A 17,965-nucleotide genomic window follows, 5' to 3' on the forward strand; every position below is an offset into this window, starting at 1 on the left:
TACTCAGTCGGAGCGAGCGCGGCGGCGAGGACAAGGGCGGCGGCGGCGAGGACGAGGGCGGCGGCGAGGGCGGCGAGGGCGGCGGGCGCGCGCCTGCGGGCGGGATGTCCGATGGGCCGGAACGGCGGGCAAGGCACGGCTCGCGTGGGGAATGACGTGGGAGCGATCTGGATCGCGGGGGAGATCTGGCGGGGCGGGGCGGGCGGCAGTGATGGGCCGTCGGGGGACGTTGCCGAGGATGCCGGGGACGTTGAGGAGAGGCATGAAGTCGAGCTGGGGCGCTGGGGCAATTGCTGGGGGACGGATAAGGGCGCAGGAAGGCTAGTTAGCCTTGTTCGCAATGCGTGCGGATAAGGCTAATAAGCCTGATTGATGGTGTCGGACGGGTGACTACCGACCCAAGTTCAAGTTCGAGATGCAAAATGACATTTGAATTTAAAGTCCGAAACCTAAACGCACTCCCCAAGTCGAGATTTGGTTTTGTCCGCTCCGGGTATTTATGTCCACGGGATCCCCTCATAGTGCAGTGACGTTTGCCGCTTGTGCCACCTCCCGGAAGGTTCGGACCGGTGTTGCTTTGGTGAAAGGCAAAGGCAATAGCCCTCCGACTCGGTTGCAGCGAACAGGTTCAAAAGAACGACGACGCATATGTGGTGCTGCACACTACTCGCTCTGCCCGATGGCCCTGTATTCGGCGTCGAACCTGCGGCAGAGCTGGGTGTAGTACGGGGTACGCCGGCGCGGGGATCTAGAGGGTGTCCTCACCATGTCCCTACGATCGCGTCATCCGTCCTGCGGGAGGCCGGCTCCTGACCACCCCAGGTCACTTATTCCCATGTAAGCACGAGTCAGCTTGCATTGTTATAGCGCAATCGCAGATTACTTATAGACATCCGACCTCCTCTGCCAGACACCTCCACTTCACCTTGGTGCGCCGTAGACTCGGGCTTCGACCAACTGTTCACTGAGACATCGCAGAACGACTGAGCACACACCATGTCCCAAGATGCATCCAGCTCCGTCAGGAGCTTCTCAAGCGTCCCCATCCTCGACTGGTCCCTCCTGTCCACCCCTTCCGGCGCCGCCACATTCAAGGCGCAGCTCCGGCACGCCCTCATCAACGTCGGCTTCCTCTACCTCTCGAATCCCCCGGTCGCGCGTGCGGACATGGACGCGCTGATCGCGTACACCCCGCGCGTGTTCGATCTCCCGCAGGACGAGAAGGACGCGATTCGCATGGCGAACTCCCCGCACTTCTTCGGGTACTCGCGCCTCGGGGCGGAGCTGACGAAGGGCAAGACGGACATGCGCGAGCAGTTCGACTTTGGGACCCCGTATGAGTCCCGCTGGAAGCCTGGCGACCCGGAGTACCTCAAGCTCTGGGGGCCGTCTCAGGCGAGCTTTCGCCCCTCGATCTCCTCGCGCTGCTGGTGCTAACATCCGAGCTCCAACTGTGCAGTGGCCGAAGGAGGAGCTCCTCCCGGGCTTCAAAGACGTGTACCTGCGGTACCTCGCGCAGGTCGAGCAACTCAGCTACGACTTCATCGCGCTCGTCGCGGAGGTCCTCGAAGTGTCCAACCAGGCGCTCCTGCCGTTCTTCCCCGCGGGCACGTCGCAGCCGCGCCCGGGCGTGCTCCAGCACCGCTCGAAGATCGTCAAGTACCCCGCGCGCAAGGAGGGCGAGTCGGACCAGGGCGTGGGCCCGCACTACGACGGCGGCTTCTTGACCTTCGTCAGTGGCCACGCGCGTGGCTCGCATGTGTGCATTCCGCTGAAGTCGCTTGTGAGCAGCTAGTACAGGCCTCGGATCATCCTGGGCTGCAGGTGCAGAACCTGGCGGGGGAGTGGATCGACGCGCCTCCGATCCCGGGCACGTTTGTCGTGAACATCGGTAAAGGTGCGGCGTCCACACTTGCACTACATATCGTTTTTCTTGGAGCTGACCATCGTTCCGCAGCGCTCGAAACAGTCACTCAGGGCCTCGCGCGCGCAACCTCCCATCGCGTCCTGTCGCCGCCCCCAGGCTCGACGCCGCGATACTCAATCCCGTTCTTCCAGAACGTCACGCAAGACATCTGCATAGGCGACTTCGTGCTGGACTGTGAGCAGGCTGATTTATACCTACAGCCGCATGAGAAGCTGACGAGCTCCGCGCGCCAGTCAAACCGGAAATCCTGAAACTCAAGGAAACGCGCGGAACAGTCGGCGTCGTTGACTGTAAGCCGTCTTCCCTGTGACACAGCCAGGCCGAATCTGACGGAACTGTGCTCGCAGCGGTGAACTACGCAGAGTATGGCCAGTATCCGACTGGCTACGTGAACCTCATCGGGCGTGTAAAGTGTGTACTGTGCTCTCAGCTGTCTACTCGTCCAACGCGGATGTCTGACGGGGTGGATGACCTGCAGGAGCCATCCCGATGTTGCGGAGCGCCACTATCCAGACATGTTCAAGCAGTTCTTCCCTGATGGCCTACCCGCTCAAGGCAGTGCGTACTGAGTACCATACGTGGCGGTGGTCTACAACAAGTACACATAAACGGGGGACGTGTATGAGTATGCTCAAGGAGAAGGCATGTACACTTAGGGACTATTCTCTGTATACAAGTAACGATGACTTGCGGTAGCACACATGACTAGCTCGTGCCACATCTCGGAATTCTTTCGAGATAATTTCTTATCAGGAGGAAACATGCGGAAAGGGCCGTATACTAATACATAACGTGGTATACAAGAAGACCGTGCCTCAGGCTACCGCCTCCAGCTCCCGCGTGCGGAGCTCCGGAGACTCAGGCCACTCGATTGGCGTCCCAGCGTCCTGCAAGACATACTGTCAATCAACGCACACGAAACGGGGTTGTCCCAGCACACATACCTCTGCGTCCATCGCGTCCGTGTTCTGAACTTGACTCTCAACCTCAGTCGGCACCTGCGACGGCTCGTCGACCTGCGTGTCCCCCCCACCCTCGGTCTCAGCCTGGCTCTCCTCCATCGGAATGTCTGTCTGCGTGTCCGTCTGCGTCTTCATGCGTGAAGCCGTGTCCTGCGACTCCTCTCCTGCAGGAGTGCCCGCTTTCTTCTTCCGTACGGCGGTCTTCTTCTCTGCAGGCTGGGCCGGCGGCAGGCCGAACAGCGTCGTCTGCCTGCCGACTTCTTTCTTCTCCTTCTCTTTCGGTTTTGCCTTGGACTGCTTGGGCTCTGACGTGACGGGTTTAGCATACGCTAGCACGGGTAGCACCGGCAAAAAGACACTCACGTTTGCCCTTGTCAGCCTCCGCTGCGTCTACTTTTACGAAGAAGCTCTCGCTCTTGTGTACGGATTTGTTCGTGTCTGCGCTTCGCGCGAACGGGTTGCGGTTGTTATCCGCAGCGGGTTTGCGTGCGAACGGATTGCTCCCTACAGCGTACATTAACACCGCGCTGGTAAACGAGCAGTCAGGAGAAAGGATGCTCACTAGGCTGTGGCGCAACGGCAGCTCTAGCTGTCGAAGCAGAGTCGCCGATCGCCCGACGCTTTGCGCCGGAATCGAGACCCGGCGAGCGCGCACGGGGCGTCTCTTCATCCAACGGCCGCTTGCGCTTCCCATCCGGCGACGGTGTCCCCCACCCATCGTTCTGCGTCGCACCCCCATACACAGTCGCATCGTCCGTCATCTGCGTGTCCGTATTGCCGCGCCCCGAACCGCTTCCCGACGCCTGCGCGCGCTCGAGCCCAGGCCTATGCAGCGCAGGGGGCGGCCGGAAGTCCTGGAACGCCTTCGGCCGCGCGCCCTCGCCGCCCACCCCCGGCAGCCGCATCGCGGGCACTGGGGCAAAGTCGTCCGCAATCCCGCGCCGGCGGTCGCGCAGGCCCTCGAGGCGGTCGTCCGCGGCGCGGTCGGCCTTAAGCGCCTCGAGCTTCTCCTGCAGACCGAGGAGGTGGTAGAAGCCCGCGACCTTGATCGCCATGTCGAACGAGGGCGTGAGGTGCAGCAGGCGGGCGAGGTCGAGCGCGCGCGCGAGGCGGTCCGTCTTGCATGCGTGCTGGATGAGCTGGATGAGCTCCTTGTCGAGCGCGAGCTCGCGCGCGGCGAGGGCGTCGGTCGTGAGCTCGTCCTCGCCGAGGCCGTCCCGGAGGATGTCGAGGAGCATTGTTTCGCGTGCGAAGCTACGAGCCTTGTGAGTAACTTGTAGCGTTATTGTGGGGGGAATGGACGTACTGCTCTTCGAGGGGAGCCTCCTTGGGGTCTGTGCGTTTGAATGGTAGCCGGATGGCAAGTTCTTGGATGAGGGGGCGCGGGAAGCCGGGATGCGCCTGCCGACCCTTGAGGATCAGACACATGAAGGCTTCGCCCGCAAGGCCGACGGGCCAATATGACTCGTGTTTGCCCTCTCGTCGCTCAAGCTTGTTCGTGTCGAGTACGCGCATCCATGTAGCGGAAAGAGGTATCCGGAAGCGGGGCATGAGGTGTAGCACGCCGGATGAATCGTACATCGCAGGGGCCTAGCGAGCATTTACCGTGAGTCGGAATACGGGGGTGAAAGGGAAAAGGGCTTACGCCTTCTTCTGTGATCCCGACCCACTTTAGCGTGTGTCGTTTAGGAATTGGAAGAGCATCCTTCTGGAGAACGCAAAAGTCGTCAAACTTGATCAATCGGCCGGTGAGGTTTTGGGAACCTGTACGCGCCCGTCAGATCCCTCGAACCTCGCGAGTAGCTTTTGCATACATACCATCCATGGTAGTGCTACCGTCACGCGATACGATAAATACCCACTCGCTGCCCGCGACCATCGTGACGAAGTCGCCCGGCATGCTAAGGCACGCACGCTCGATTCCGCTACCTGTAAGGAAGACGAGCTCGCCATCACTAGTCGCGAGTACCACGTTACCCTGTCCCCCGCCGTCCACGTCGCTCTTATCTCGGAGAGACTTGGAGGGTGGTGGACCGCCTGCAGCGATCCCGAGTACCCGCGTGCCCGTGGGGAGCTCGTACGTCCACTCGGACTGAGAGGCCCAGGTGCCATAAGGCTTATAAATGACATGTGCTGCATGCTCTGCTTCAGGTTGGCAGGCGTATAGCGCACCACGTTCACCTGTGCTACAAGTTAGCTTACGGTGAATAACGGAACGGAGCGCCAATAGGACGTACCAAGGGAGGCGATGTCGTAGCGGAAGTGGTCTGTGAAGTGGTAGCTTTTTCGTAACGACCGGTCGTGGAACTCGACGTTCACAATGTGGTGGGTATCTTGGTCCGTCACCTCGATGACGCCAACCATGTTGTATGCTACGATATAAATAAACGATGAGTGTGGTCCTATCCCTGTCTGGGTGTGTTGGTCTTACCAAGATACCGCTTCTTGTTCTCCATTGGAGTCGAGCCGGGCTGGAAAGCTGGCTGTGCCTTCGTTACACTGACTACTCGCAGGTTAGCACGCACTCTGACTGATGCAAAATATAAAGTACCTACCCATCTCCTTGACACCGCCCTCGACTGCCAATCGTTTGGCCTCTCCGTCATCATTCAGAGCACCATCCATGTCGTCAAGAATCCAATCATCGTTGTCGAGGTCAATCCCCAAATCCTCATCCAGGTCGACGTCCCCGTTCTGCTTCTCAGGTCGCGCGACAGCGACATTGTCATCGTCGAACAATGTCGGGGTGCCCTTCCGCTTCACAGGTACAGTGACGGAGTTAGTGCCCGCGGAGTTCTTGACGGGATCCGGGGCGGATGATGGAATAGGGTCGGGCCAGCGGGTGAGGTCGCCTTCCGTGTCTGTCCAGGCGAGGAGATTCCTCAAGGGAGAGAAGGCCATCTGCGTTATGGGCGCGTTCAGCGCGCCTTGATATCTGCATGACAGTTGAATATCAACTCAGGCGACATTGCTCCAGAGCGAATGTCTTACCGGAAAAGCATGCGCCTGTTCTGCGTTGACCAGATGAAGATGCCAGACTTGGACGCGGCGGCGAGGTAAACGCCGTTACTGGAGAGTGCGAGGGCCGTGATATCGCCAGTGCACGCATCATCGGAGAGGGTCGAGGATTTCGACCAGTCCGAACGGGAGATTGTTGCAATTTCTAAGTAGTTGGTTAAGTATGTAGACAGGACGATGTTACGTTGAAGTGACTTACCGTGGGTGCGCGTAGCTACGAAGAAGTATTGTCCAGATGTATGCCAGACCGCCGAGCAGTCGTACCCGAATTCGGGTGCTCTAAGAAAAACATAAATATCTCGAGCGACATGCCGTCGAAGATAGCACTCACTCTGAGTCCCCCGCAACAGGAAGAACGCCTTCAATCACTTTCTCCTGCTTTGGCTCGCTCCCTGAGACGTCCCATGCAATGATCTTGCCATCAGCGCCACATGTAGTCTACGAATGGGTTAGCTGCGTTCAGAACAGGGCACGGAAAGAGCTGACAAGGAGTGAACCCGATGGATGCCACGTCGCTTTGCGAACAGCCTTGGTGTGGCCTTCAAGCACGGTCATCTTGGTGATGTCTTCCAGGTCAATGACCTTGACTGTGGTTTCGCTGGAGAGGTGTTAGATGTCATACACACACGCGCGCAAGTAGACGAGGTAGGTTGCAAGAGTGGGCACATGCAGCGCGTCACTCGAAGTACCAGCCAGGCTGCTGCAGGACAGTTACATCCTGGAGCTACATCCTGGAGCTACAAGACGCCCTTTGAACGCGCGACGGCGCACGAATAACAAGACGCGATACGCGGACCTTTCACTGTCGGTTGTGAAGGTGTAGGGACTCACTCAGAAGTTACTGCAACTCGTTTTCCCTTTGGATCTACGGCGACAGAACGAATGGGTATCCCAGCATTGTTGGTGAGAAGGCCTCGCATGTTCGGTTTTCCAGGTTCATACTGCCTGACATCTGAGTCTTTGCTCCCGGAAATCCAGCAGTCGGGCTATACGACGAGTTAGGTGAGGTGCGGATGAGATGCAATGGAGGGGGGCGTACAGCAGCAGCGATGGCGGTAACCTCCTCAAGTGCCTCCGTTGCGCATGGCGGCTCCTGGTCTTCTCCAAGGGCTGTGTCCCATATACGAACAAGGGAATCGGCACCGCCTGTGTAGACGCGTCTGTGGGGGAGGCATGAGCAGGCGAGCGGGAGGACGAGAGGAGAAGTACTGACGAGCCATCGCGAGAGAACGCAATGCAGGTATGTCCAGGGGTGTGAGCGGGGTTGACAAGAGCCTTGGCAGGCATCGCGGGAGGGAGAGGTGGTGGTAGCGGAGGGAGAGATGTGTACTCAACCCAGCTTGCGTCCGACCCGGCGTCCCTTTATTTGGCGCCCGTAATAAACGCGTCGCGTCACGCGTTTTTGTCACGCGCCAATGGCCATGCCTTCCGCGCACACCTTCAAGGAGCCGCGACTTGGTCACTTGAAGCTGGCCGGTCGCACGTCAACTTTCTCTTGGTTGTCACCCGGGGTTGACATCAATATGTGACAATATTGGGGAGATGCAACAACGATTTAAATCGCTCCGAGTCTCCGATATGCATAAAATCGTTACAACGCAAACACGTTAAACATCTTGTACAGGACATAAGCACCGTACACGCCCGTCCACAAAGCCTGAGTCGGCCTCCCTGCCCCATTCTTGTTGTTCGTCACAGGCTGTCCGTTTTGTGTTGCCTGAGTCGACGTGCTCGATTGCCCTGATCTCGTCGACGAGCCCGGAGACTGCGAAAGGACCTGCCCCGGGGAGTTCTGGGCTGGCGACTCGCCTGCGCTTTGCGCTGGCAAGGTCTGGGCTGGCATGGTGACGCCCGCCACAGTGGTGATGCCTGAGATAGTGAAGCCGGGAACGGTGATGCCTGGTATAGTGACGCTCCCGCCCGACGAGCCCTGGACTGCGATGGTCTGTCCTGGCACGACTTGTCCTGACTGTCCTGGTTGTCCCTGCTGTCCTGACTGTCCTGGAATGACCTGACCTGGCTGGCCCGGTACGACCTGCCCTGGTTGGCCCGGGACGCTCTGGCTCTGGCCCGGGACGTCCTCGCCTGGAACGCTCTGACCCGGCTGACCCGACTGGCCTGGCTGTCCTGGGACTATCTGACCCGGCTGGCCTGGCTGGCCTGGTATATTCTGACTCTGACCCGGCTGGTCGTCGAGTGAGCCCAGCGAGCCGATGCCGGAGCCCCCATTCACAAATACAGAGGGGGCGACAGTAGGCGGCGGTGTGGCCAGGGTAAAGTGCTGTGTACCATGATCAGCTGAAAGGCCCAAGACAACGCGAACTAAATTGATAAGAACGTACGATCAAATCGTTGGACGTGCTCACTCCGATGTTTGCGCTGAGGGGTTCATCGACAAACTCCACGCCCCCTCCGCGGATGCTGACAGCAAAAGAGGCCGGCTTTGATTTAACGACGGGGGAAAGGAAGAAAGGCAGAACGCCGCCCACCAGGGGCACGAACGAAAGAGAACGCATTTACACAGAGAAGGAAGATGGAATGGACGAGAACCGGAACACAAGAAAACCGCCAAGCTAGACATGTTGGCCAACATACCTCTATATATTGGGAACGACTGCGTAGGATGCACGGAATCGCCGGAGGGATAACGCTCTCTGAAACGTAGGCCGCCCAACAACCGCGAAACCTAGGAAACACCTACTGTGAACAAGGATTTGACGTGAGAGTGTCCTATTGCATCCACTCGACTAATTCAATTTGCGCATCCAGGGACTGCGCACGGCGGTGTACGCCGTCAATGGGTGTCCGCAATTTGTCCTGTAACCGAGGTACGAGGTGTGAGTATCATGAAATAGCGAGTAGTTACGGGCACTAGGAACTACCTGCTTGACACCTCCATGGTCGGCGATAACTTCATCATTTCGCCTGTTGCACTGCTTCTGGAACGATGGGATCCGTCGAACGAGTCTTTGGTTAAATTGAGCTGCGCAGCGTGCTGTTCAGTGTTAACGTAAAGTACGATGCTTGTAGTGTGTGTGGGAGGGATGATGGTGCGCCGATATAAACAGGGACGTACGGGTGCGTGTTGGGGAGCCGGTTGTGAAAAGGAAAGAGGCCCCTTTCAACGCATGATATCCAGTCAACACGGGGTACATGACCTGACGGACGTGGCAGTTCGCAGCCCAGCAGTACGTATTTGAAAGACCTATTCACCCTTCGCAAGTTAGTGGTACCTGTATCTGGGTGCCCGTGTCGAAGAAGAAACGTCTCAAAATGTACCAAGCATGGCGGTCAGGACGGTTGGTAATCGCGGCCTGTATACCATATGCTCGTACGGGTACGTGATAACGTTGTACACATTCGATGTCGTCCGGCTATACGTTACGTCGCGAACTCCCAGGTGACCGAAATCTGGCCCACACTAAGGCTTGCTAGCTGCTGGAACGCGGCACGAGAGAGATCGATACCATCACCCGAGCAGCTGAAGCATTCGTTGAACACCACCGTCTTCACCGTCTTTCCTTGGACTGTGACAGTCATCAGCCGTTTAATCTCATCCGGCGGGGAAAACAAAAGGGAAAACTCACAGTGTACGTTGATCGCGCGCCCGCAGTTCGCTCCCCCAGCGTAATCCGTCGGGCTGAGGCTGACGACCAGATCGCTGTCTTGCCGGGTGACGCCGCAGCTTCCCAATCCAGTGTCACCGAATGAGGCTATTCGTCGCATGAGCGCACAGGATGTATGATAGTACGGCTGTGGACTAACCGGTGCCGGAGAAGCCGTGTGCAACACCCAAGAAGCAGGCGAAAACGGCGGCAGAGAGTGTGTTGAATCGCATGATGTTGACCGTGTGCTATAACCGCTGCTCCTCTGAACAGAGGTCTTTATACCAAGCCGAGAGACGCTCCGAGAGGGAGGCCGAGATTCCCCAGTGCGCCGTAAATGACGGCCCTGAAGCTATACATGTGCACCATATGGAGGGACGAGTGAGCGGTCATCAGCTAAGCGGTCGAGTACTTCATCGTTGGCATATGAGCAGCTTGCGCAGTGTAGTGAGACCCGAGACAGACGGAGCAGGGCGAGACCGACGTATTCGCCGACGTGAGCGGAAGTGCCAAGATCAGCATGTGCATGATTTTGTATGCTCCGATGAGCGGGCATTTGCGACCGGCGCCGCAGCAGGGAGTCAAAAATGAATGTACTCCGGAACGCGTGTGGATCGTGGTGAGTGTGGATGGCCTCCATTTGACGTCTGTGCTGGTGAATGATGAAGCTGAGAACGGCACAGTAAGGGAGCCAGAAGGAGTGATTATTGACCACAGATGTAGATTGCAGCTACGAGATCCTAGCGGTGAGCGCGGAGCGACGCGGTCTACGCCGCCATAGTGCAGTTGGGGTAGTGGTACACACGGTTGTTTTGAGTGCGTCGTCTCGATGTCCACGTTCCGCGGGTTTCGCATGCACATCTATAACGAGGTACCTTTCTGACGACGGGTTAGGTTTTGCATACGGTTACGGAGGCTCGGTCAAACGACATACGGAACATGGTATGCATTGTGCGCCAGACTGGGAGTTACCGCTGCAGATCACGGCGGTGTGACGGAGGGGTTTCTGCCGCAGATAGCTATGCGCAATGGCGTATACAATATGCGTCATGGAACGGAGTGCGCTGAGCGTTGCTGTGAATCGACATACAAACGTTGTCAGAGCGGTCCACATACCTGTTGTCAGTTACAGCCCGCTCAGATTCATAACGTCCGCGAGATCCTGGACAGTACTCTCAGGTAGCTTCGCAGGCTTCTGTGTTTGTTGCGGTCGCTGTTCAGCCTGGAGTCGCTCGTCAAAACTTCCTCCACCCCAAAATAATCCCCAATGGATGAGAACGCACGTTCCCAAGAAGACTCTGCACCTGCGCAAACTCCCCGTTTATCTGTGCAGTGACGTCTGCAGCCTGGCCCCTGGATATCCGCGCCTGCGCCTTGGACCGCTTTTTTGACGCCTGCATCTGTTTCGCTGCGGACTGGCGGCCTTCCCTCGAAGACGCGCTGGAGACCTTCGACGTGGGCTTGTGATGTTTTGTGGGTTTCGACATGTCCAGTTGACGCCTCGAAGATGGTGGACGCAGTCAAAAGAAGCCGCGACGCGAAGCTACCAAACGTCGATCGTGATCTCACATAAGCGCCCGATGCGGAGCCGAGGGCGTCTAAATGTTCCATGCCGTCTCCGGCTGTCTCAGGCCGTCTCTCTCGCCGCACTCCTCCAACTTGAGCTTGGCTTGAGTTCCATTTTTCCACCTCCTCAGTAACTTTGTGCTGCTGAAAAGGCTTTTTGTGCGCCCTCAATACGGCGTATGCAACTCTAGAGTCCTCAAACGACGGCCGCAAACACAAGTTCCGACGACTTCCTTCGAGAATAGTGGTGTTGGCGAATGACCTAGATCTATCATGCGATTCACTATACACCCGAAGCCTTTGTTCTGCTCACAACTCAACATGCTCTCCGGTGCAGGAGCACTCGCACCGTCGACATGTCGGCGATAGACAGCGGCCTGCTGGTATGTCATGACAGTCATGGGGTAACGTTTAGCTTGGCATCTCACATGCACTCGTCTTTTCTTCATCATCTTCAGCGGTCATACGTATCTGAGCGTGATCTCATTGAACGAGACTTCCTCGACTCAATTGGTGCCGTCTTCAGCATAGCGTCGCAAAACAGACGCGTTCTGGACGTTCTGTTACCGGGTCGTCTAACGCGACTCTACGCATGATCAAGGAGACACATACGTTGGGTCGCGCTTCCATGCCAAACGCCTCCGAAGTGCATCCCACTGATTCTCCAGGCATGGACGAGCGGAATATCGTCGTCGCTCCATCTGAAGACCATGACCTCCAGCTACCCTTCGCGCGCGTATAAGAGTGCATGGCTGCTAGGAAGGATCCTTGCGCTATCCAACCCGTCGAACGCACGACTCGAGTCTTACACAATGTTCATATCTGCCGTGCTTACTACCCTCGCCATCGCGGTCAGTCACGTCGCCGCACACGGCGGCGTACTGAGCTACCGGATCAATGGTCAAATTTACCAAGGGTGCGTGGTCGTCCTGCTAGGAAACCTTGAAGCTAATGCATCCCCATCTTCAGTTTCAAGGCCTACAACACCCCTGTGGGTCAGACTGGCATTCAGCGCGAATGGGACACCTACAACCCCATTACCGACCCGACCGATGGGTCTTTGGCGTGCAATACCAACGGAGCATCCCTCGGCTCCGCCCAGCAGTCCGCGACCGTCCCTGCGGGCTCGAAGGTCGTTGCGTATTGGAAGTAAGTGTTCACACCACAACGAGTCCAATTATATTCTGACGCTCTGTCAGCGAGTGGCCGCACGCCCTCGGCCCGGTCATGATTTATATGGCGAACTGCAACGGCGCATGCACGTCTGCGACCCCTTCTTCGCTGAACTGGGTACGTGTGTCATCCTTGAAGTACTGGCGTACGCTAATACCCCTTCTACCCTGCAGTTCAAGATTGAGCACTCAGGCCTGCTTTCGGGGAACCTTCCGAACGGCCAGTGGGCGCAAGGCCAACTCATCGCGAACAACAACAGTTGGACGACGACGATCCCCGCCTCCCTCAAGGCGGGCGAGTACTTCCTCCGACACGAGCTGCTCGCGATCCACACGTCAAACCAGCCGCAATTTTACCCGGAGTGTGCGCAGCTGATAGTCACCGCGAGTGTTCCTTCAATGTTCCCTCGTCCTGCTGTTTTGACGTCAATCGATGGCAGGGCTCTGGAACTGCTCAGCCCTCTGGCTCATATCTCGTCAAGTTCCCCGGTGCCTACAAGATGTGAGTGCCCCGCTGAGTGGCATGTCGTTCGCCCATTGTTGACTCCACTTCTCTTCAGGTCAGACCCCGGCGTCGGCATCGACGTCTATTCCCAGCCTGTGAGTAACACATTTGGTACAGGTGGGCCAAGGCTAACAAGTCGTCACAGAACGTGTACAATTACACTATTCCCGGTAAGCCTTCCACTGCGCACATCTCCTTCATTGCTCACTGTTGCGTATGCAGGTCCCACCGTCTGGCAGGGGTGAACTAGCTCAGAAGCTACCTTCAGTATTAGCCGGAAAGTGTCTGTGTAAGTCTACGTTGTACTTCGAATGTACGGCTTTGTTTCGTGAAATGTGGTCACTTCTGCATTCGAACGCCCCGAGCCTATTGCGGCTCCTTCGCGCGCTGAACGGATCCGTCTGATAGTGGTGAGATCGGCTAACACTCAAAATCGATTAGCACCTCCCGGGATGATATCGGGAACGATGTAAGTTCACGTATCCGATTCTCTTCTGCCACCGTTTGAAGGGACCGGCTGACTCTCTTCCGACTGCAGGAACAGCATGGATTATCAGTGTCACGAGCGAGCGGTGTCTCCGCGGCGCACTAATAATCCGAAGCTCTAGTCTTGCTCGTATGGGCACCGGCACAGGGACGATAGTTCCGTCGATATGTCGACAATAGACACCGGCGGCTGAGGTGCTAAGTCACCCGGGCCCCAGAAGGTTGGCTTGGCATTTCGCATTCGCTCGCCTGTTCCTCGTCTTCTTCGATGATTTATCCGTCACTTATCCGTGAAGAACACATCCTGCACTCAATTAGGACCGTCATGACCGAAGTATCGTAAAACGAAGATTTTCTGGACGTTCCACTCACGACGGCACACTACGCGGGATTGACTGAACGCTCACAAAGTATCTCTCATCCACCCCTCTCCCTTCCGAAGTGAATCCCGCCAAATTCCCAGGCATGGCGCAGCGGAAGATTGTCGCCACTTCACCTCCCGACCGTAGCGTTATCCGTCTCCTCACGGGCATATAAGAGCGCGGGGTACTTGGCAGGGAGTTCCATACGCTGCATTGCTCGTCTGAACTCACAAACTCGACTATCGCACCATGTTCGCGTCTGCTGTGCTTACCGCTCTCGTTTTCGCGGTCAGTCAAGTCTCCGCACACGGCGGCGTGCTGAGCTACCAAATCAACGGCCAACATTACCAAGGGTATGTGATCACCATGCCCTTCTGTTTCGCGGACTATTCATACACCATCGTGACTCAATTTTTAGGTTCGTGCCCTACAACACCCCTGCGGGACAGACCAGTATCCAGCGCGAATGGGACTCTTACAACCCGATCACCACCCCGACCGACGCGTCTCTCGCCTGCAACACCAACGGAGCGTCCCTCGGCTCCGCCCAGCAGTCCGCGACCGTCCCTGCAGGCTCGAAGGTTACTGCGTACTGGAAGTGAGCGTTCGCTATCCACCCAACCCAACTGTGCACGGCGTATGCTGACTCTCGCCCAGCCAGTGGGAGCACGCGATCGGCCCTGTCATGGTGTACATGGCAAACTGCAACGGCGCCTGCACGACAGCGACCCCCTCCTCGCTGAACTGGGCATGTATCCGTTTCTCCATATCACTGAGTGCCTGCGCTGATAGGCCTCATTGCAGTTCAAGATTGAGGAGTCGGGGTTGCTTTCCGGCAGCCTCGCGAACGGCCAATGGGCGCAGGGCCAGCTTATCGCGGACAACAGCAGCTGGACGACGACAATCCCTGCGTCCCTCAAGGCGGGCGAGTACCTTCTGCGCCATGAGCTCCTCGCTATCCACACGTCGAACCAGCCGCAGTTCTACCCGGAGTGCGCGCAGCTGAAGGTCACGGTGAGTACTCTGTGAGTTTCCCGCGCGCCGTTCTCAACTCGAGCTGCCATGGTAGGGCTCTGGGTCTGCTCAGCCCTCTGGATCCTACCTCGTTAAGTTCCCCGGAGCGTACAAGATGTGCGTGCATCTCTAGCCTCGCGGGTCGTTGTATCGGGTATTGAGTTTGCCTCCTTACAGGTCGGATCCTGGCGTCGGAATCGACGTGTACTCCCAGCCTGTGAGTAATGTGTTCGCTAGCGGCCGGACGGAGCTAACGAGTCATCATAGAACGTGTACACCTACCAGATTCCCGGTAAGTTTTCTCTTACGCGCGTCCACTGAAATATTCACCGACACGCATGCAGGTCCCGCCGTGTGGCAGGGGTAAACTGTCTGGGAAGCTGCTGTGAGCCGGAAAGTGTTCGTGTAAGTCAGTATGGTACTCGACGTGTTACAGCTTTCTTTCTTGGGAATCGGATCATCGTATCCCAAGCTTAAGGCCGCGAGCCCATTATGACCGTTAAGCGGACCTACCTAGACGTAGAGAGACCGGCCAAGATCATCTAGAAATCCGTCAGCATCCCCCTTCATAGCGCTAAGGCAACGTATCCCGCTAGTACGAATGTACTCTGGCCCGGTACTGCCAGTGCGTCGCGCGAACCTCTCGCCTTGGTCGATATCGATAATGAAATTCGAAAAGCTAGAAGCGGAAGGAGCTCCGCCCGGTCGCTCGTCTGATCTGAGCGGGCAGCGAGTACTTATAGCGACGTTTTGCACTGAGTGAAGCGCAAGACAGTATATTCCTGTACGAGACACGAAGGACTTAGTTATTCTCCGGGAATGAAGTCCACCAAGAGCAGTAGCAACTCGTACGTGCGCGCCGAGGACGGTTGAGGAGAGAGAGACGTACCGAAAGTGTGGCAGCGCGCATCCGCCGATCATCCGAGTCCGGGGGAGCATTTGAAAGGCGCTCTCCCTCCGACTTCACCAGGGACCTCGATTCCCCAGTCCGAGAGGGAACCCATATACCCAGCTTCTAGCTTCGCTGCAGGTGACTTTTTCCTCTAAAATCGCGCCGTCGTCCCTTTGTTCTCAACCCACACGGAGGCCACGCTGCGACACGAGCGCTCGCCATGCGCCGGGACATGTCCATCCCAGCTTGGACAACTCTCCGAGGTCAGCTACTGCTCGCTACCTCCGCTCACCCACAGCGCGCCTAAAGGCCGACTCACGCCCCCTTTCCGTTTTAGCACAGTCGTCAAGCTCGGTGGCCCCGTCAGAGGACGAACTGCAGTCGCGCGGCTCTCCCGACATGCTCGACGAGATTGATCCGTCCCCGCCTACTTCGCAAAGCGCCTCCCAACGAAGGAGACGAGGTGGCGCGGCGGGCACGAGTGCGCGGCGAGCGGCGAACGGTGGCGGAGCGGCTGGGGTTTCGAATGGCGGCGGCGGGACGCAGTCAACTAGTGCAGGTGCGTTTTCTGTTCGCCTCGTACTGACCGCCTCCATTCACGGCACGCAGTCCCTCGCAAGCCGCCACCACCGCCGCCACCCTCCAACAGGCGTCCACATTCCATGAGCTCGGAGGAAGAGGAGACTCGTCCTAGAAAGAAGAAGAAAAGGCGAATCGTTGACCCCGACAAAGGCCTAGCCATTGCGGGGACCAGAGTCGCCCTCGCAGATGCTCTCGCGACCGGCGCTACACGTCCTCCACAATCCTCTCAAGCATCCAGCGCCGGAAGGTCCACCGCGCTTGCCGTGCCAGCTCTTCCTCGTAGATATGGACGTGTGTCGGTCGATGGGACACCGAGTGGCCCGGCTGGCAATGGGGCTGACAGGCGATCAAGTGCTTCAGGCTCGTCCGCGTCAGCCTCGGCTCGGCAAACTCTTCCTCAGCGACCTGCGCCGGCGACCACAGCACCCTTACATCGAGCCAGAGAAAGACAGAAGTCGGGGAACCTGCCCGGCCCCTCTGACAACATACGGAACGAGAGCGCATCCACGGCCGGTATGCACCGATATGCTAGACCCAGTCGTGACCGTAACGGAATGCTCACCTCTGGAACAGGTCCGAGTAATCAGCGCGCGCCTCCTAAATCGTCTTCCCCGCCTGACCGCGAAGTCATCGAGATATTGGATAGCGATGAGGAACCGCCTGCCCCCATTCCGCGATCCGCTAAACTTACCAAGCCCGCCAAACCCCCAACACCTGTACCTGCATCCGCACCCGCACCGAAGAGTAAACCGAAGGTCGACATACCGCGGAGATCCAAGTATCGACCGGCCCCCGTCCAGTATCCAGAAGATGAGAATGGAGTTGTACTGCTGGATTTCGATGACGAAATCACACCCATACCCAACCCATCGAAACCGACTTCGTCTTCGGCGCCGACCAGGTCTGCTCCGCCTAGCAAGCCTCCAGGTCAGCCTCCAGAACCGGTCCCAGAGCCATCTTCGAGAGTTTCTCCAGTGATTGTGCCGCTGACTTCCGATGACGCACTCTCACTGGCACCAATTCGGACTCGACCTTCAGCACTGGTCAGATCGCCCGAAGCAGCTTCGGACACTGATTTGGCGAACACAGACGACCCACCTCCAGTCGAAGAGCCAATAATTGCCGAACCGCCTGCCGCCGTACCCGAACTGCAAGATGTCGAGATGACGGAAGAGGATGCTATGGAGGAATTCATGCACGAAGAGCAATCTGCGATAGCCGAGCCTGTTCCAGATGACGTCCTTATGGATGACATTGAGGAGCCCGTCGATTCGTCTTCAGATCAAGCACCAGCCCTTCCTCTAGAGGTTGAAGCAATATTAGAGGACCAGGTTGTCGCGGAACAGCCGCCTATGCCTGCTACAGATTCCTTAGCGCCAGCATCCACTGGTGAAGCTTCTATCGAGGGAGTTCCCGACGTCCTCGCTGGGGATGCAGAGACACCATCGACGGTTGCTGGACAAGCAGTATCTCCTAGCTCTGACAGACCTACCTCACACCTTGACACAATTTCTGAGAAAAGCCCAGGACCGGAACCTCGACATACCTTCTCTCGTCCATCTGTGCTAAGAGGAACAACCCCCCCATCCTTGTCTGCTGCATCACTATTCAATTCTTCCTCTGACATTCGCTCGGAGACCGCCAGTCCCGTTTCGCAGGTGCTCGATGCCCAGCTTAAGGACCTCGCGATATCTGGCAGTGGGGCCGGTGATGACTCCAATCAGGAGCAGTCCTTCAGCGCAACCCAGCTTGTGTCTGCCGCCCCTTCTCCCGGTATGTATTAAAGCAGGCCGAAAAGTATCAGAGAACTCACCTGATTGATGCAGTGTCTCCAAACCATGCACAGTCTATGTCTCCGCAGTCACCATTACACC

General features: G+C 57.5%; 7 protein-coding genes across 7 annotated transcripts; 3 read left to right on the forward strand and 4 right to left on the reverse strand.

Moving 5' to 3' along the window:
* Nucleotides 1–996: 996 nt before the first annotated feature.
* Nucleotides 997–2,622, forward strand: TRAVEDRAFT_56058 (Clavaminate synthase-like protein; the record flags this gene model as incomplete). Its single annotated transcript, XM_008035772.1, has 7 exons — nucleotides 997–1,395; nucleotides 1,460–1,732; nucleotides 1,792–1,897; nucleotides 1,958–2,101; nucleotides 2,161–2,217; nucleotides 2,275–2,338; nucleotides 2,406–2,622. 7 exons carry the CDS (start codon nucleotides 997–999, stop codon nucleotides 2,494–2,496), a joined length of 1,134 nt encoding a protein of 377 aa, XP_008033963.1. The 3' UTR covers nucleotides 2,497–2,622.
* A 120-nt stretch (nucleotides 2,623–2,742) lies between these two features.
* Nucleotides 2,743–7,194, reverse strand: TRAVEDRAFT_112621 (uncharacterized protein; the record flags this gene model as incomplete). The annotated part of the gene is made up of 17 exons (XM_008035998.1): nucleotides 2,743–2,814; nucleotides 2,872–3,194; nucleotides 3,253–3,393; nucleotides 3,452–4,143; nucleotides 4,196–4,479; nucleotides 4,535–4,653; nucleotides 4,708–5,070; nucleotides 5,127–5,261; nucleotides 5,321–5,395; nucleotides 5,445–5,824; nucleotides 5,881–6,052; nucleotides 6,107–6,186; nucleotides 6,239–6,345; nucleotides 6,394–6,505; nucleotides 6,739–6,893; nucleotides 6,947–7,067; nucleotides 7,121–7,194. The coding sequence occupies 17 exons, from the start codon at nucleotides 7,192–7,194 to the stop codon at nucleotides 2,743–2,745; spliced, it is 3,405 nt and encodes a 1,134-aa protein (XP_008034189.1).
* Nucleotides 7,195–7,498: 304 nt separating this feature from the next.
* On the reverse strand, nucleotides 7,499–8,423 carry TRAVEDRAFT_43055 (uncharacterized protein; the record flags this gene model as incomplete). The annotated part of the gene is made up of 2 exons (XM_008035567.1): nucleotides 7,499–8,188; nucleotides 8,250–8,423. 2 exons carry the CDS (start codon nucleotides 8,421–8,423, stop codon nucleotides 7,499–7,501), a joined length of 864 nt encoding a protein of 287 aa, XP_008033758.1.
* An 865-nt stretch (nucleotides 8,424–9,288) lies between these two features.
* TRAVEDRAFT_17315 (riboflavin-aldehyde forming enzyme) lies at nucleotides 9,289–9,745 on the reverse strand (the record flags this gene model as incomplete). Its single annotated transcript, XM_008035259.1, has 3 exons — nucleotides 9,289–9,434; nucleotides 9,495–9,620; nucleotides 9,673–9,745. The coding sequence occupies 3 exons, from the start codon at nucleotides 9,743–9,745 to the stop codon at nucleotides 9,289–9,291; spliced, it is 345 nt and encodes a 114-aa protein (XP_008033450.1).
* A 457-nt stretch (nucleotides 9,746–10,202) lies between these two features.
* TRAVEDRAFT_26338 (uncharacterized protein) lies at nucleotides 10,203–11,016 on the reverse strand. Its single transcript, XM_008035341.1, has 4 exons — nucleotides 10,796–11,016; nucleotides 10,629–10,734; nucleotides 10,447–10,576; nucleotides 10,203–10,391 (listed from the first exon to the last, which is right to left on the reverse strand). The coding sequence occupies exons 1-2, from the start codon at nucleotides 10,997–10,999 to the stop codon at nucleotides 10,639–10,641; spliced, it is 300 nt and encodes a 99-aa protein (XP_008033532.1). The 5' UTR covers nucleotides 11,000–11,016; the 3' UTR covers nucleotides 10,203–10,391; nucleotides 10,447–10,576; nucleotides 10,629–10,638.
* An 874-nt stretch (nucleotides 11,017–11,890) lies between these two features.
* On the forward strand, nucleotides 11,891–13,000 carry TRAVEDRAFT_43058 (cellulose-growth-specific protein; the record flags this gene model as incomplete). Its single annotated transcript, XM_008035568.1, has 8 exons — nucleotides 11,891–11,994; nucleotides 12,048–12,227; nucleotides 12,278–12,368; nucleotides 12,425–12,628; nucleotides 12,691–12,752; nucleotides 12,811–12,850; nucleotides 12,901–12,925; nucleotides 12,978–13,000. The coding sequence occupies 8 exons, from the start codon at nucleotides 11,891–11,893 to the stop codon at nucleotides 12,998–13,000; spliced, it is 729 nt and encodes a 242-aa protein (XP_008033759.1).
* Nucleotides 13,001–13,852: 852 nt separating this feature from the next.
* Nucleotides 13,853–15,081, forward strand: TRAVEDRAFT_69029 (glycoside hydrolase family 61 protein; the record flags this gene model as incomplete). The annotated part of the gene is made up of 8 exons (XM_008035999.1): nucleotides 13,853–13,956; nucleotides 14,022–14,201; nucleotides 14,261–14,351; nucleotides 14,408–14,617; nucleotides 14,673–14,734; nucleotides 14,795–14,834; nucleotides 14,885–14,909; nucleotides 14,962–15,081. The coding sequence occupies 8 exons, from the start codon at nucleotides 13,853–13,855 to the stop codon at nucleotides 14,982–14,984; spliced, it is 735 nt and encodes a 244-aa protein (XP_008034190.1). The 3' UTR covers nucleotides 14,985–15,081.
* Between the last annotated feature and the right edge of the window lie 2,884 nt (nucleotides 15,082–17,965).

This window comes from Trametes versicolor, assembly GCF_000271585.1.
Source record: "Trametes versicolor FP-101664 SS1 unplaced genomic scaffold TRAVEscaffold_2, whole genome shotgun sequence".
Classification (NCBI taxonomy): Eukaryota; Fungi; Basidiomycota; class Agaricomycetes; order Polyporales; family Polyporaceae; genus Trametes; species Trametes versicolor.